Source organism: Kryptolebias marmoratus, linkage group LG14 (assembly GCF_001649575.2).
Source record: "Kryptolebias marmoratus isolate JLee-2015 linkage group LG14, ASM164957v2, whole genome shotgun sequence".
NCBI lineage: Eukaryota > Metazoa > Chordata > Actinopteri > Cyprinodontiformes > Rivulidae > Kryptolebias > Kryptolebias marmoratus.
In genome coordinates, this window is record NC_051443.1 from 25,027,784 (window position 1) to 25,041,720 (window position 13,937).

Consider the following 13,937-nt stretch of genomic DNA (forward strand, 5'->3'; position numbering starts at 1 on the left):
CACTGCAGGACGTGCAAAACAGCTGCAGCTGGGGAGGAAACTGGTTTGCTGAAATCTTTGTGGGCAAATGTGAAGCATTAGCGCACATTTTGGCTTCGGTCGCTGCTCCTGCACGCTCCCGGCATTCTGATGTTAACAGGAAGTGACATCACGTGTCTTCTTCCTGAGTTATTTGGGGTTATTTTGTATTCCACGCTACACAAACCCAGAAAGAAGAAACTAGACCGCAGAAACGGTGGCAAATCACTTTAGAAACAATAAATATTGGGTTCAAGTTGCAGTGTTTTGGGCAAAGTTGCGAAAAGTTGCGATTTCGTGGGGTTTGCTTGATTTTGCGTTAATAGTTGCGATCGCAACATCGTGAAATCCTGGAGGGTCTGGTATATGTGTGTCTGTTAGCAAAATATCTCATGATATGAATTTTAGTCAGTTTGAGTCAAGATGGCTGCCACAGCTAATCAACCTTAACAAACGTAGCATTAATCATAACTGAGTCAGTTTTTAAAGATATTGAGCTACAATAGCTAAAGTCACTCGAGCAGTAGCTAAAGCTAAAATTAGCTTTCACTGCTGCTAACTAGTGACAGTTAAAGTTAGCGAAGCTGTCGGCACAACGCCGGTTCGTCCCTCGAGTTTAGGATCCTTTTTAGGTTCGAATGATTCAGAGGTCAGAGGTCAGAGGAAGTAAGAAGTCCAAAGACAAACTTTGACAAACCTTCAAAAAAGTCTGGAGAGTCTGTCGATTAAAACCGTTTTAAAAGATAACAGGAACCTCTGGCTGGAGAAAATGATGATGATGGAAAATTTAGAGGACATGGAGGTAGTTGGACAGGTAGTGAGGACAGAGGACACCTGAAATAAAAAAGGTGTTCTCGGTGTACCACTGATCCGCTGCTGACTTCCTGGTTTGGGATCCTAGAAGACACCGTTAAAGAACCGGGATCGATTCTTGTTCAGATTGAAGATTGAAACGGTCCATAAATACAGGAGCGGGACGAGAGACGGTGAGACGGACAAACAAGAAGAGACGAGAGGAGGACCTTCACCTACAGCAGGCCGATGAGAGGAAAAAGGAAGTGATCGGGTCGGAAAAATCAAAACAATAGAGGAGCCGATGTCCGCTGCTGAGCGATCAAAGGCGTCCCGGTTTGACTCCTGAAGTCCTGTGATCAGGAGTGTGAGACGGGGAGTCCACAGGTCCTGTCTCATTGTGTCTCCGAACATCTGTGCAGCAGCTCCCGCCTCCCAGGCCTCCAGGCTGCTTCCTTTCAGTAGGAAGCGGTAATTAGACGCGGCGGCGGCGAAGGAGTCGGCGCTAACAGGTGATTTTCTGTCTCCTCCTTTGAGCGAGCGCTAACAACTCGTGCTTCCTTTGTTGCCGGAGCCTTTCAGGCACTTCCAGGACAGCTGAAAGGTCGGCATCGGCTCCGCCTCCTGCCACCGCGGCCTCGGCCTCGGCTCGGCGACGTTTCCTCGCCGCCGAAACCCGACGGGTGAACGCAGGTGTCCCCCTTCAAGCAGAGAGGACAGCCTGCGGAGCGTCAGCTGGAAGACGGCCGGCAGCAGAAAGGACATCCGGCAGCTTCCCGTGAGACGAAAAAAGACGTCTCCGTCCTGTCCCGAGTCCCAAAGACAACAGCTGAACACGGATCGAGAAAAAACAGAAAAAGAGCCGAAAGTGTGAACGACTTTGCTGAAATCTGTCGAAGCTAAGACAACCAGAATATGAGCTAAAGGCCAAAATGAGCAAAAACCAATACTTCTTTTATTACAGTACTAACGGTAGTTAAAAGCTAAAATCAGCTGAACAGCAGCTTGAAGCTAACATTAGCAAAACAGCACTTAAAAGCTATAACTAGCTAAACGGTAACAAAAACTTAAATATGACAAAACAATAGCTAAAATCACCAGAACAGTAGCTAAGAACTAAAATGAGCAAAACTTTGAGACATAAGCCAAATTTAGCTAAAGAGCAGCTAAAACCTACACTGTAGCTAGCAAAACAGTAGTTGAAATCTAAAATTAGAAAAACTGTTGCTAAGAGCTATAGCTAGCTAAACAGTAACTAAAAGATAAATTTATCAAAACGGTAGCTAAAACCACTAGAGCAGTAGCTAAAGCCAAACATGAGACATAAGCCAAATTTAGCTAAACAGCAGCTAAAAGCTATACTGACACTAGCAAAGCAGTAATTAAAAGCTAAAACCAGCAGAAAAGTAGCTGAAATTTTAAATGAAAAAAAAAACTGCTGCTAAGAGCTATAGCTAGCTAAACAGTAACTAAAAGATAAATTTATCAAAACGATAGCTAAAACCACTAGAGCAGTAGCTAAAGCTAAAATTAGCCAAACATGAGACATAAGCTAAACATTAGCTAAAAGTTTTAATTTAATTACCAAAGCAGTAATTGAAAGCGAAAACTAGCAGAACAGTAGCTAAAAGATAAAATTAGCTAAACATCAGATGGAAACTAAACATAGCCGTGAGATGGTTTATTTTAACTAGCTAAACAGTAACTAAAAGCTAATATTTGACAAAGCAGTAGCTAAAACCACTAGAGCAGTAGCTAAAGCCAAACATGAGACATAAGCCAAATTTAGCTAAACAGCAGCTAAAAGCTATACTGACACTAGCAAAGCAGTAATTAAAAGCTAAAACCAGCAGAAAAGTAGCTGAAATTTTAAATGAAAAAAAAACTGCTGCTAAGGGCTATAGCTAGCTAAAGAGTAACTAGAAGCTTAATTTACCAAAACAGTAGCTAAAACCACTAGAGCAGCAGCTACAACTAAAATTAGGCCAAATTTCGCAAAACAGTAGCTAAAAGCTAAACTTAGCAAAACAAGACGGAAACTAAATTTGCTAGTTTCAGTATAGCTTTTAGCTACTGTTTAGCTAAAAGCTATACTGAAACTAGCAAATCAGTAATTAAAAGCAAAAGCCAGCAGAACAGTAGCTGAAAGTTCAAATTAAACGGCTGCTAAAAGCAATAGCTAGCTAAACGGTAACTAAAAGCTAAATTTAGTTACCTCTGTCTCATTTAACTGATACAAGGAGACGACCAACGAGGATCTTTACTTTTTCAGTTTTTTCCCATTTGTTGATTTTTATTTTTGACTTTCAGATGAAAACTTCCTGGAAGCAGGAGCTGATGGGGGAGGGAGGGAGGGATGGGGGAGGGGGGGGAAGTGCATGTTTTAAACAGGAGCAGAGAGGAGGAGGAGGAGGAGGTCTTGGAGGTTAACAAGGCATGCTGGGAGCTGTGTGTCATGGCTGACATGACAAGCTTGACCTTGGAGCACACCTCCCCCCCCCCCTCCCCCTGCATCTCTAGTTCACATAAAAACCATTTTTGCTCCGATCGCTTCAGGAAGCGGCTCGGCGGCGTCTTTTCGTGTCGCCTCCATGAATCTACGACGTACAACTTGAATTAAAACAAGAATCAGGCGCACAAATTTAATGTGGATTTCTGTCCGATCCACACCTACAGGCTCAGATGTGCCGATGCTTTCACTCTGCTACGTCTCTGCAGAGTAAATCCTCCTGCCAGGAATCAAACCTGCAGCTCTCTCATTGTGGGACGGCCGCTCTAACCGCTGATCCACAGCCGTCCCCAAATAAGAGGTGCTAAAGGTTTTAAGAAGGGCTTTTAAGTCGTTAAGGTTTATTAACGTCTCGTTAGTGATTCGTTAATTGGGGGCGTGGCTCCACCTTATTGTTCTGGACTCCTGAGGACCGCGGGCCGGCGTCTTCTGGACGCAAAGGTATATATTTCATATATTTCATACCGGTTCTGTGGTTTTATGCACCTCCTCGGCGTTTCCCTTTGTTCAGTCGCAGCGAAACATCGCTTACATTTTAATTAAGTCCAATTAAGTTTTTATCACTTTTATGTTGCAGACAAATAATCAACAATCAGGAGGTGGATTGGACTCCTGTCATTGTGTTTTCTGAGCAGGTTAATTGGAACATGGAGCACTACGTTAACCAGGATTTATCAATCCCATTACACACACTGTAATTAGAGGCTTTTTTTAAAGCAGCTGTATGAAATGTCTGTATTTTATTTCTAAAGGAAAAGAGATGTTCGCAGCTGAGCGTTTTGCAATGGGAGGCGCATTAATCAGCGTGTCTGTGTGAATCTTTGTAATTAAACGAGCTGTTTTCCCAGAGATTAGGCCTGTGTTGACTCTGTTACCTTTAGCCTCTCCGTTAATTAGAGCATTATCATTCATTAGTCCCAGCTGCTAATGAAAAGCCACTTTTAATTGGCAATACAAAGAAGATTCTCCCATTAATTCACCGGATAACGAGGGGGCCCAATAAAGCTTGATTAGCTGTTTAACCAGGACAGTTAGCCTTCTAATGAGGGCCGACACACACACACACACACACACACACACACACACACAATCATTACCCTGATGGTCTGGAACTGAACCTGCTGATGGTTTTAATTAACCAAAACTGTTTTTTTTTTCGTTCCTCTCCTCAGCCGGGACGGCCACTGAGCCCTCCCCTCAGGCTCCGCCCCCTCCCGAGGCTCAGCCAATAGAAGCCAAGGCTCCCGAGGAGGAGATGGACGTCACTGATGACGACATCACAGCAGGTAGGAACAAATAAATAAAAAAACAGACCCTAATTAACAATAACTGTGTTGTTCACGTACCAAGCTATTTTGGAGTCTTTGAACCTGATAGACATAAAAACCATCTTTGTTTTATTGCAATTAGGACTTAAAATTTCAAAATAAAAGTAAGCAGAGTAAAGAACAAAAAGCTGAAGCTGAAGCAGGGACGCCAGCGATGTTGATTTCTTTGTTTCAGGGAAATGAATGGAAATTAAATTTTTTTTAATTTCATCTCTTTAGTTTTGTCTTGCTAGTTTTAGCTTTTAGCTACTGATTTGTTAATTTTAGCTTTTAACAAAGGGTATGAGTATTAAATTTTTTTAGCCACTGTTTTTTTCGCATCTTTTAGCTACTATTGTTCCTGTTTTAGCTTTTAGCTAATCTTTTTTTATTTTTAGGTTTTGCTAATTTTAAGATTTAACTCTTGTTAGTTTAATTTTAGCTTTTAGCTACTATAGTGCTAATTTCAGCTCTTTGCTGCCGATCTGTTAGTTTTAGCTTTTAACAAATGTTTAGAAAATTTTTGCCTTTAGTCATTGTTTTGATAATTTGAGTTTTTAGCTACATTTTACAAGTTTTAGCTTTTAGCTACTGATTTGTTTATTTTAGCTTTTAAAAAAGTTTATGAAAATTAAATTTTTTTAGCCACTGTTTTTTGCTCACCTTTCAGCTACTTTTTTTCCTGTTTTAGCTTTTAGCTACAGTTGTGCTGATCGTAGCTTTTAGCTACTCTTTTGTTATTTTTAGGTTTTGCTCATTTTAAGATTTAACTACTGTTGGTTTAATTTTAGCTTTTAGCTACTATAGTGCTACTTTTAGCTCTTGGCTGCCGATCTGTTAGTTTTAGCTTTTAACAAATGTTTAAAACATTTTAGCCTTTAGTCATCATTTTGCTAATTTTAGTTTTTAGCTATTTTTTGCTAGTTTTAGCTTTTAGCTACTGATTTGTTTACTTTTAAAGTTTTTGGTTATTTTTAACCTTTATTCACAGTCTTACAAATTTTAGCTTTTAATATTTTGTTATTTTTAGCTCTTAGCTACTTCCGGGGTAATCTTAATTTTAGCCACTTTTAGGCTAATGTTAGCTTTTAGCTGTGGTTCTGTTAATTTTAGGTTTAAATGAATGTTTTTCTACTTCTGGCTTTCTTATTATCTACTAGTTTGCTTATTGTAGATATTTTTTTTTTGTTTTTTGCTCATTTTTAGCATTCAGCTACTGTCTTACATATGTTAGCATTTAGCTACTGTTGGGCTAATTCAGCAGAAGATGCTAATTTTTCCAGTTTCAGTGTGAAGTCTTACCGATCAAAGGTTGGATTCCAGGATGAGATGTAAATAAAACCTGGATTTTCAGATGAAATTAGAATTTATCTGTCAGAGCTGTCCACCCTCCTCCCTCCGTCCTCCGTCCTCCGTCCTCTGTCCTCCGTCCGTCCCTCAGACGTGTCAGTACCACAGATGTGTCGGGACAGTTCATCATTTTTCTCCGGCTGACAGCTGCAGATTTGTTTTTGTCTGCAGCCTCAGATTCTGTCAGATCGGATCATTTTCTTCGTCCTTCTTTGTTTTTATTCTGATCCGTTTGTTAAATTATAGAAAAAACAAACTTATGAACGGGACGCCTCTTTACTGGGGGACACGGGATGGGTCAGTCTCTTATATGGTTGTGGAGTAATTTTGCCCACTCTTCTTTCCAACGTTTCTTCTTGCAGCTCATTGAGCTGTGGCTGTTCGACACTAGTTGGTGACACAAAATGTGCAAACTTTCACATGGACTCACACCGAGCTGGTTTTGCGTTTGTCCCATGATGGTTGCACACAGTCGCAGCAAAGATTGGGCCACGATTAGCAGAAAGTTTGGATTTGGTGCATCTCTGGACGAGGCTGCAGCAACATTTCAGTTTTCTTTGCTGCTGTCGTGCGACAGTGACCCGGAAGGTCAAACTCTCCTTTTCGTCTCCAAATAGTCTCGATGTAGTCTCGATCGGGCCACTGACCCCTCCCGTGATTGCCACGTTCCTCGTGTTTTCCGACTCGCGGGGAACTAAAGGGTTCCTGAAGTTTGTCCGTCAGACTCTTTGATCAGACACGAAAACGAGCCTCGGCGACTCATGAGGAGCCCTCGCAAACATCTCGAGACGTTTTGAAGACTCCCTCCCGGCGTCTCAGTCAGGCTGAGGTTCTGGTTCTGGTCCGTTCTGTTGTAGATTAGCTGCTGTCCTGTTTGTCGGACAGATGGCCTCACATCTGACTCCAGAATCAGCCCAGACCATCAGCCCTCCACCCTCCATGCAGTGCATTCTGGGTAAACATCTGTCCTCTGGTTCTGGTTCTGCTCCAGAAGTCTTCTGGTTCCTTCAGGTCGAGCCGCCATGTTGGTTTTGGACAGAAGAGGCTTCCAAACAAGCCACACTTGTCCAGTCCGCTTCCAATCGTCCTGTCCTGACCTTTGACCTTTAGCCTGCCAACCGAGGCCCGTGGCGTCTGAGACAGCGATGAAAGACGCGGCGGAGACGGTAGACGAGCGCGATAAGAAGACAAAGAGACAAAGGGCCCACATGCCGACAGCCGCGCTCGTCTCTTGGCTTTAGCTTGTTTCCACGGCGATAGACTCGCCACATCAGTCTGTTGTCTCCTCGTCACACACACACACACACGGTTCGGCATGTGATGACATTTGTTGCTTGGCGAATCGGCTGCAAAACCTCACACACACACACACACATCCAAACACAAGCCTGGATGTGTGCGTGTTGTAATTATGTCCCTAACCGTGTCCGGGGACATCATTAGGATCCACATCATCCTCTGCAACACACACACACACACACACAGATTATAGCTGAGAAACATGCTGTCGAAGCACAGATCAAACAAGAACGCGCCCGCTCGTCGTGAGCGCCGAGATCCGAGCGACTGAAAGCGGTCCGGTTCTATCGCCCCCTGCAGACCGCGGCGGTCTCAGAGGTTTAAACTCATCAATGGATGCGGATAATTCCTGGAGCGTCGTTAGTCTGAGAGAACAGTGTCAGGGTTCTACTGACCGGGTCAGAACCACATCCTCAGCCTTTACAGGACCCCAGGGGAGGTCAAAGGTCGCCGTCCCTCCTCCAGAACCGCTTTCCCCTCCGTCTGGATTCAGGTGGAACATTTAAGTCGTCTGCAGCTTTTCTAACACAACACCACAAATCGGGTTTTGTCACTGTTGAATTTTTCAGAATATTTAACTTTATTTACAAATATTTTCCCACAGAAACACGGTCAGATTTGACTCTTTTAGTTCTCTTTAAAGCTACGAGCTCCGTTATTATCCTTTTAGGCTACTTTCAGCTGACGTTCTGCTACTTTTAGCTAGCCTTCTGCAACACGTAGCTTTTAATTTTTGTTTTGCTACTTTTAGCTTTTAGCCTTTTAATACATTTAGCTAGGCCTTTCAGCTTTTAGCCAACCCTTTACTGCTTTTAGCTGCTAGCTAGCATTTTGCTACTTTTAGCTTGTAGCCAACATTTTGTTATATTTTGGTTTTAGCTAGTCCTTTTCACTTTTAGCTGTTAGCTAGCATTTTTTGACTTTTAGCTAATGTTTTGCTACTTTTAGCTTCTAGCCTCTTAATGGCCTTTTAATACTTTTAGCTCGGCCTTTCCACCTTTAACTTTTAGCCAATCTTTTGCTGCTTTTAGCTTTTAACCAGCCTTTTGTTTCTTTTAGCTGTTAGCTTGTAATTTGCTACTTTTAGCTTCTGGTTAACCTTTTGCTAGTTTTAACTTTTACCCAACATTTTGCTGTATTTAGGTTTTAGCTACTCCTTTTCACTTTTAGCTTTTAACCAGCCTTTATTGCTTTTAGCTGTTAGCTAGCATTTAGTGACTTTTAGCTTTCAGTTAATGTTTTGCTACGTTTAGCCTGTAGCTAAGTGAACCCGGTCACTTCTTTCCTGCTGTTATTTCAGTAAAAATGTTTGAATGAGGCGGGTCAGCCATGTTTTTATGTCCTCCGTATCTCCCCGTCCACGCCCTCAGTGACAGAGGTCACAGGTCAAAGGTCGAGCTGACCCTCACCTCTCTGTGTCATTAGCCCGGTTGTGATTTGGTTAGCTGAAACGCCGAGCTCCCTCGCTAATCCAATCCCCCGGTCCTGCGGGGTCACGGGGGTCAGATTACATTTCTGCTCCAAGGAGATGAATGTCCTGAGCTGCGTCTCCGGTTCTATCAGAGGGTTCTACGGGCTCCGGAGAACCCAGCTCCGATGTTCTGTTACAGCGAGGAGCAGAATAAGAAACTGTAGCTAAAAAGCTAATATTATTAAAATAGTAGCTAAAATCTATAATTATTATTACCATAGCTCAAAGGTAAACTTGGCAAAAGAGTAACTAAAGCTAAAAATATTAAAGCAGTAGCTAAAAACAAAAAACAACCTGTATCTAAAAGCTTGAGTTAGCATAACTGTAGCTAAAAGCTAAAGTCTTTGAAACTGTAAATAACAACTTAATTTAGCAGAACTACAGCTAAAACTAACAAACTTTAGCAAAACTCTAATTTTAGTAAAATAGTAGCTAAAATCATTAATACAGTAGCTAAAAGGTCAACTTTGCAAAACAGTCGCTATAAGCTAAAAATATTAAAACAGTAGCTAAAAATAAAAATTTGCAGCACTACCTAAGAGCTAAAGTTAGCATAACTGCGGCTAAAAGCTAAAATAACAACCTTTAGCAAAACTCTAATTTTAGTAAAATAGTAGCTAAAATCTGCAATTATCAGTACAGTAGCTAAAAGGTCAACTTTACAAAACAGCCACTAAAAGCTAAAAATATTAAATTTAAAAGCTAAAGTTAGCATAACCGTAGCTAAAAGCTAAAATAACCTTTATTGAAACTCTAATTTTAGTAAAATAGCAGCTAAAATCATTATCAATACAGTAGCTAAAAGGTCAACTTTGCAAAACAGTCACTAAAAGCTAAAAATATTCAATTTAAAAGTTAGCATAACTGTAGCTAAAAGCTAACTGTAAACAGAGTGAGAGCAGTGTTTCTTTGGGGAAAATGTTTGTTTAAATAATATTATAAATAATAAAAGTCACAGCTGCTTGTTCTGATGTTTTTATTTTTAAGAAGCCAAATTAAAAAAGGAAGAATAACGAGTGAAACAGAAATAAAGTTAATTAAATGATTAAAACACTTTAAATTATCCGTGGTCAGATGATTCCATGTAGCTGAATATTTAGTTGAGTGCGGATCCTCTGAACTCGTCTGCAGTTTGTTTGTTTGTGGTTTCTCGTACCCCCCCCCCAACATGGCGTCTAATTGAAGGCCGCGGTTCCTGCGGAGCACAGATAGCTCCTCCGTCTGTCTTAAGACGGTAAAATACACTTAACCTTCAGATGGACTCGGCCGGCTGGAAGGGCAGCCGCCGTTTCAGGACTCAAATCTTTTTTCTTTATCAACTTAATTGTGTTTTCAATTATTTCTCCAGATTTTCGGTCTCCCGACATTTGCTGTAAGGACAACCCCCCCCCCCCTCCAAACGACACCATCTTTTCTTTGTTTTACTGAAGGTTTTCCTCCGAGCGGAACGCTGCAGCATCCAGAGTCGGATTTAGTCCGTTTCTGACTTTTTTTTGTTTATTAATTCTTCCTCCCCAACTTGTCTGTTCTCCCACAGCTCTCCTCTAGTTTCTCACATTATTTCTGTGCTGCTATCGATCCCCTCCTCCGTTCCCTGGTGATCAGGTTTTACCAGTCTCCCATTGATTACCAATGGAGGCAGAGCCCAGGTGCATGATGGGAAGCTCCGGGAGGGAGGGATGGGAAGGTTGTTGGTTTGATTTCCCCCCGCCGAAGAAAACACGAAGCCAAAGATAAACAGCGTTCGAGCGCCGTGTTTAAAAGACTTAACTCTCTGAGAGTTCGATCTATAAACGATCCATTTTAGCTTTTTTCTTTTTACATTTAACATTTATGTAAATTCAGAATCGCAACAAAACTTTCTCAGTCAAAAAAGAAACTGGAGAACTGTTAGACGCTTCTGGGAAATAAAAAAAGGGATTTAAACTTCCCTTGTTGTAGGAATCGTCAGGAACATGAATGTTGTTGCCACGGTCGACGTACAGGTAGCTGAGTAGACTAAATAAAAACCGTCATTAAAGCAAATTAAAGTCTGCTGACCTTAATTTGGGTCGGTGGGACAATCGAGGTGGCGCCGAAGCTCCAACCTGGCGCTAAAATCCATCCTTGGCTACGTACAGCTGTGAACGGATTCAGGGAGATATTTTCACTCAGACCACCGTCGGAGGTGATCTGGACCTGTTTTATGGTAGTCCGGACCCAATCTGTCCTGAGCCACGCTGTAAGACCTCCTACTGAACGACTCGAGGCTAAAAAAATAAAAATAAAATCAGCTGGCTGATTACAAATACAGGGTTGGCCATTTATACGGATACACCTTAATAAAATGGGAATGGTTGGTGATATTAACTTCCTGTTTGTGGCACATTAGTATATGGGAGGGGGGGAAACTTTTCAAGATGGGTGTTGACCATGGTGGCCATTTTAAGTCGGCCATATTGGATCGAAATTTTTATTCTTCAATGGGAAGAGGGTCATGTGACACATCAAACTTATTGGGAATTTCCCAAGAAAAACAACGACATGCTTGGTTTTAACGTAACTTTATTCTTTCATGAGTTATTTACAAGTTTCTCAGCACTTATAAAATGTGTTCAAAGTGTTGGATTGTCATTGCAACCCTCTTCTCACACTTCCACTTCCTGGAAAGTGGATTGGTCGTCGTGGGCCAGTTGAACGGCCCCCAAGGTCTCCCGATCTGACCCCCTTAGACTTTTATCTTTGGGGTCATCTGAAGGCGATCGTCTCTGCTGTGAAGATACGAGATGTGCAGCACCTGAAACTACGGATGCTGGAAGCATTTCTCCTGCCGTGTTGCTGTCAGCGTGTGAAGAGTGGGAGAAGAGGGTTGCATCGACAATCCAACACTTTGAACACATTTTATAAGCGGTGAGAAACTTGTAAATAACTCATGAAAGAATAAAGTTACGTTAAAACCAAGCACACCGTTGTTTTTCTTGGGAAATTCCCAACAAGTTTGATGTGTCACATGACCCTCTTCCCATTGAGGAAACAAAAGTTGGATCCAAAATGGCCGCCAGGGTCACCACCCATCTTGAAAAGTTTCCCCTGCTCCCATATACTAATGTGCCACAAACAGGAAGTTAACATCACCAACCATTCCCATTTTATTAAGGTGTATCCATAGAAATGGCCGACCCTGTACTGTAATAATTGGAAATATTCTGACGATAAAGTTTTTTTGTTTTTTTTTACCGTTTATCAGACTCTTTTAATCAGAGTGAATTACAGGAAGCAGTTAGTTTGTTCTGGTTGTTTCAGAGCTAGCCGGTCACCGTTAGCGCCCTGAGCTTCGGACGCATTGGTCCGTTTTGTAACGTATAAAACGCATAAAGCAAACCTGTTTTTGTTTAGAAAAATGTGAAGAACACTTTGTGTCCTTGAGACACTTATTATTATTTCAGTCAGTCTTCAAGTAATTAACAGATACATTTATATATAAATATATTTGTATATATTCACTTAATTAAGCACTGGTGTTGAGTTACGATGAAGCTGATGGCTTTAATTGAAATATTGGTTTTGTGTGAATTTATCTCTTCCTGTTGGTTTCAGTTGATGCTTCAGAGCCGCCAGTGTTTAGTTTTATTTATTACAGACATCATTTGTGTTTCTGTCCGTCAATCCTGATTTATCATCTCTCCTCATCTTCACCAATCATTTATCATCATTACGTCTTTGAGACATTATTTTAAGACGTATTTTAAATTATGTCCGATCAAACAAACTGTGCGCCCTGCGACACCAGGACCAATTATTTAGATCCAGAAGCAAAAGCAACGTTGGCATTTATTATTATTATTTTAATAGTGGAACAAAGCGTCCTGCTTCAGATGAGCTGAGTGGCATTTCAGGTCCTTTTTATGACATATCCATTATTTTACAGCGATTACACTGATGTGGACTCCACAGGTTGTTCTGCCCTTCCTTTAATACATTCCTTCCTTTATGGTTAATGTCATTTCAGCCAGAACGCCTTTTTATCCCGATCCATTTCTTGTTTTTATGAAGATTTAGCTGAGCGGAGGCGAGCACAGAGGGGGGAGCTCCTCCGTCCTCCTCTTTAGTTTATTGGGTTACGTTCGGGAGTAGGTTGGCCAACAAATAGGATTTAAATGCAATGTCATTATAATAGATCTGCCGGTTGCGAAGGAAGCGGATCGATGGGCTTCTAAAATCAATCAGTGCCTCCGCGGAGAGGCAGCAGGTACGTCAGGAAGCGATGCTCCTTTTCCGCTCAAAACTTTACAAATTATTCACGCCCACGGTGTCTCAAAGTCGCCCAGAAATCTCAGATTATCCCAAAAAAAAAGTTCTTTTTGAACAGTTTGAGTCGATTTAAATATACGTTTTGATTTACAAGCCCTTTTTCCAGTTTTCTGAACGTCTGGATGACAACAAATTCAAGACTTGTTCCTTTTTTTTGAAGTAAAGTTGGTCTAAGAAGACACTAAGAGTTAAAGGTCATTCCTCTAAGGCAGGGGTGTCCAATCCTGGTCCTGGAGGACCACCGTCCTGCAGGTTTCAGAGGTTTCTCTGATCTGATCTGAATGACTGAGGGATGAACAGGCTTCTGAGGAGCAGAGAAACACCTAAAACCTGCAGGATGGAGGTCCACCAGGACCAGGATTGGACACCCTCAGTAGTGATGATGGTTGACTGCAGCTGGTAGTTCTTCCTGAAGAACACCAAATCTGTTCCTCTCAGATGATTGTAAATTGGTTCAGATGTTCAGGAACAACCCAGGAACCAGCAAGGTCCAAGTCTGCTACGGCATAGAAACTGCTGGAGCACCAGTGTCCCTGTCCACCACTGTCCCCGTCCACCAGTTTTACATCTTAATGGCTGGAGAGGACCTAGAAAGAAGCTCCGCCTCCAAGTAGGACTGAAACCTGCAGCTGTCCACATGGACAAGACTGTCTCCTGGAGATCTTCGGATGGGACAAAGATTGAGTTGTTTGGACACAAAGACAAGAAGGACGTTTAGAGGAGTCGAGGTGAGGCTGAACCAACTGTCAGGCACGGTGGTGGCAGCATCATGCTGTGGGACTAAAGTGGACGGAACAATGAAGGAGGAGGACGACCTCCAGATTCTTCATCTTCACCTCAAACCAACAGCTGGACGGTTGGACCTTGGACACAGTTTGGTCCAACAGGACCGTGATCCCAA

The 13,937-nt window shown here is 42.0% G+C and overlaps 1 protein-coding gene across 4 annotated transcripts in view; it reads left to right on the forward strand.

Moving 5' to 3' along the window:
* The window catches only part of LOC108245759 (WD repeat-containing protein 7), a 97,888-nt gene that overhangs the window by 36,094 nt on the left and 47,857 nt on the right, over positions 1-13,937 (forward strand). For all 4 annotated transcript variants that reach the window (XM_037979355.1, XM_037979357.1, XM_017432921.3 and 1 more), the window contains one exon: positions 4,492-4,605. In XM_037979355.1, the coding sequence (XP_037835283.1) occupies positions 4,492-4,605 (114 nt within the window). The remainder of the gene's footprint in view (positions 1-4,491; positions 4,606-13,937) is intronic.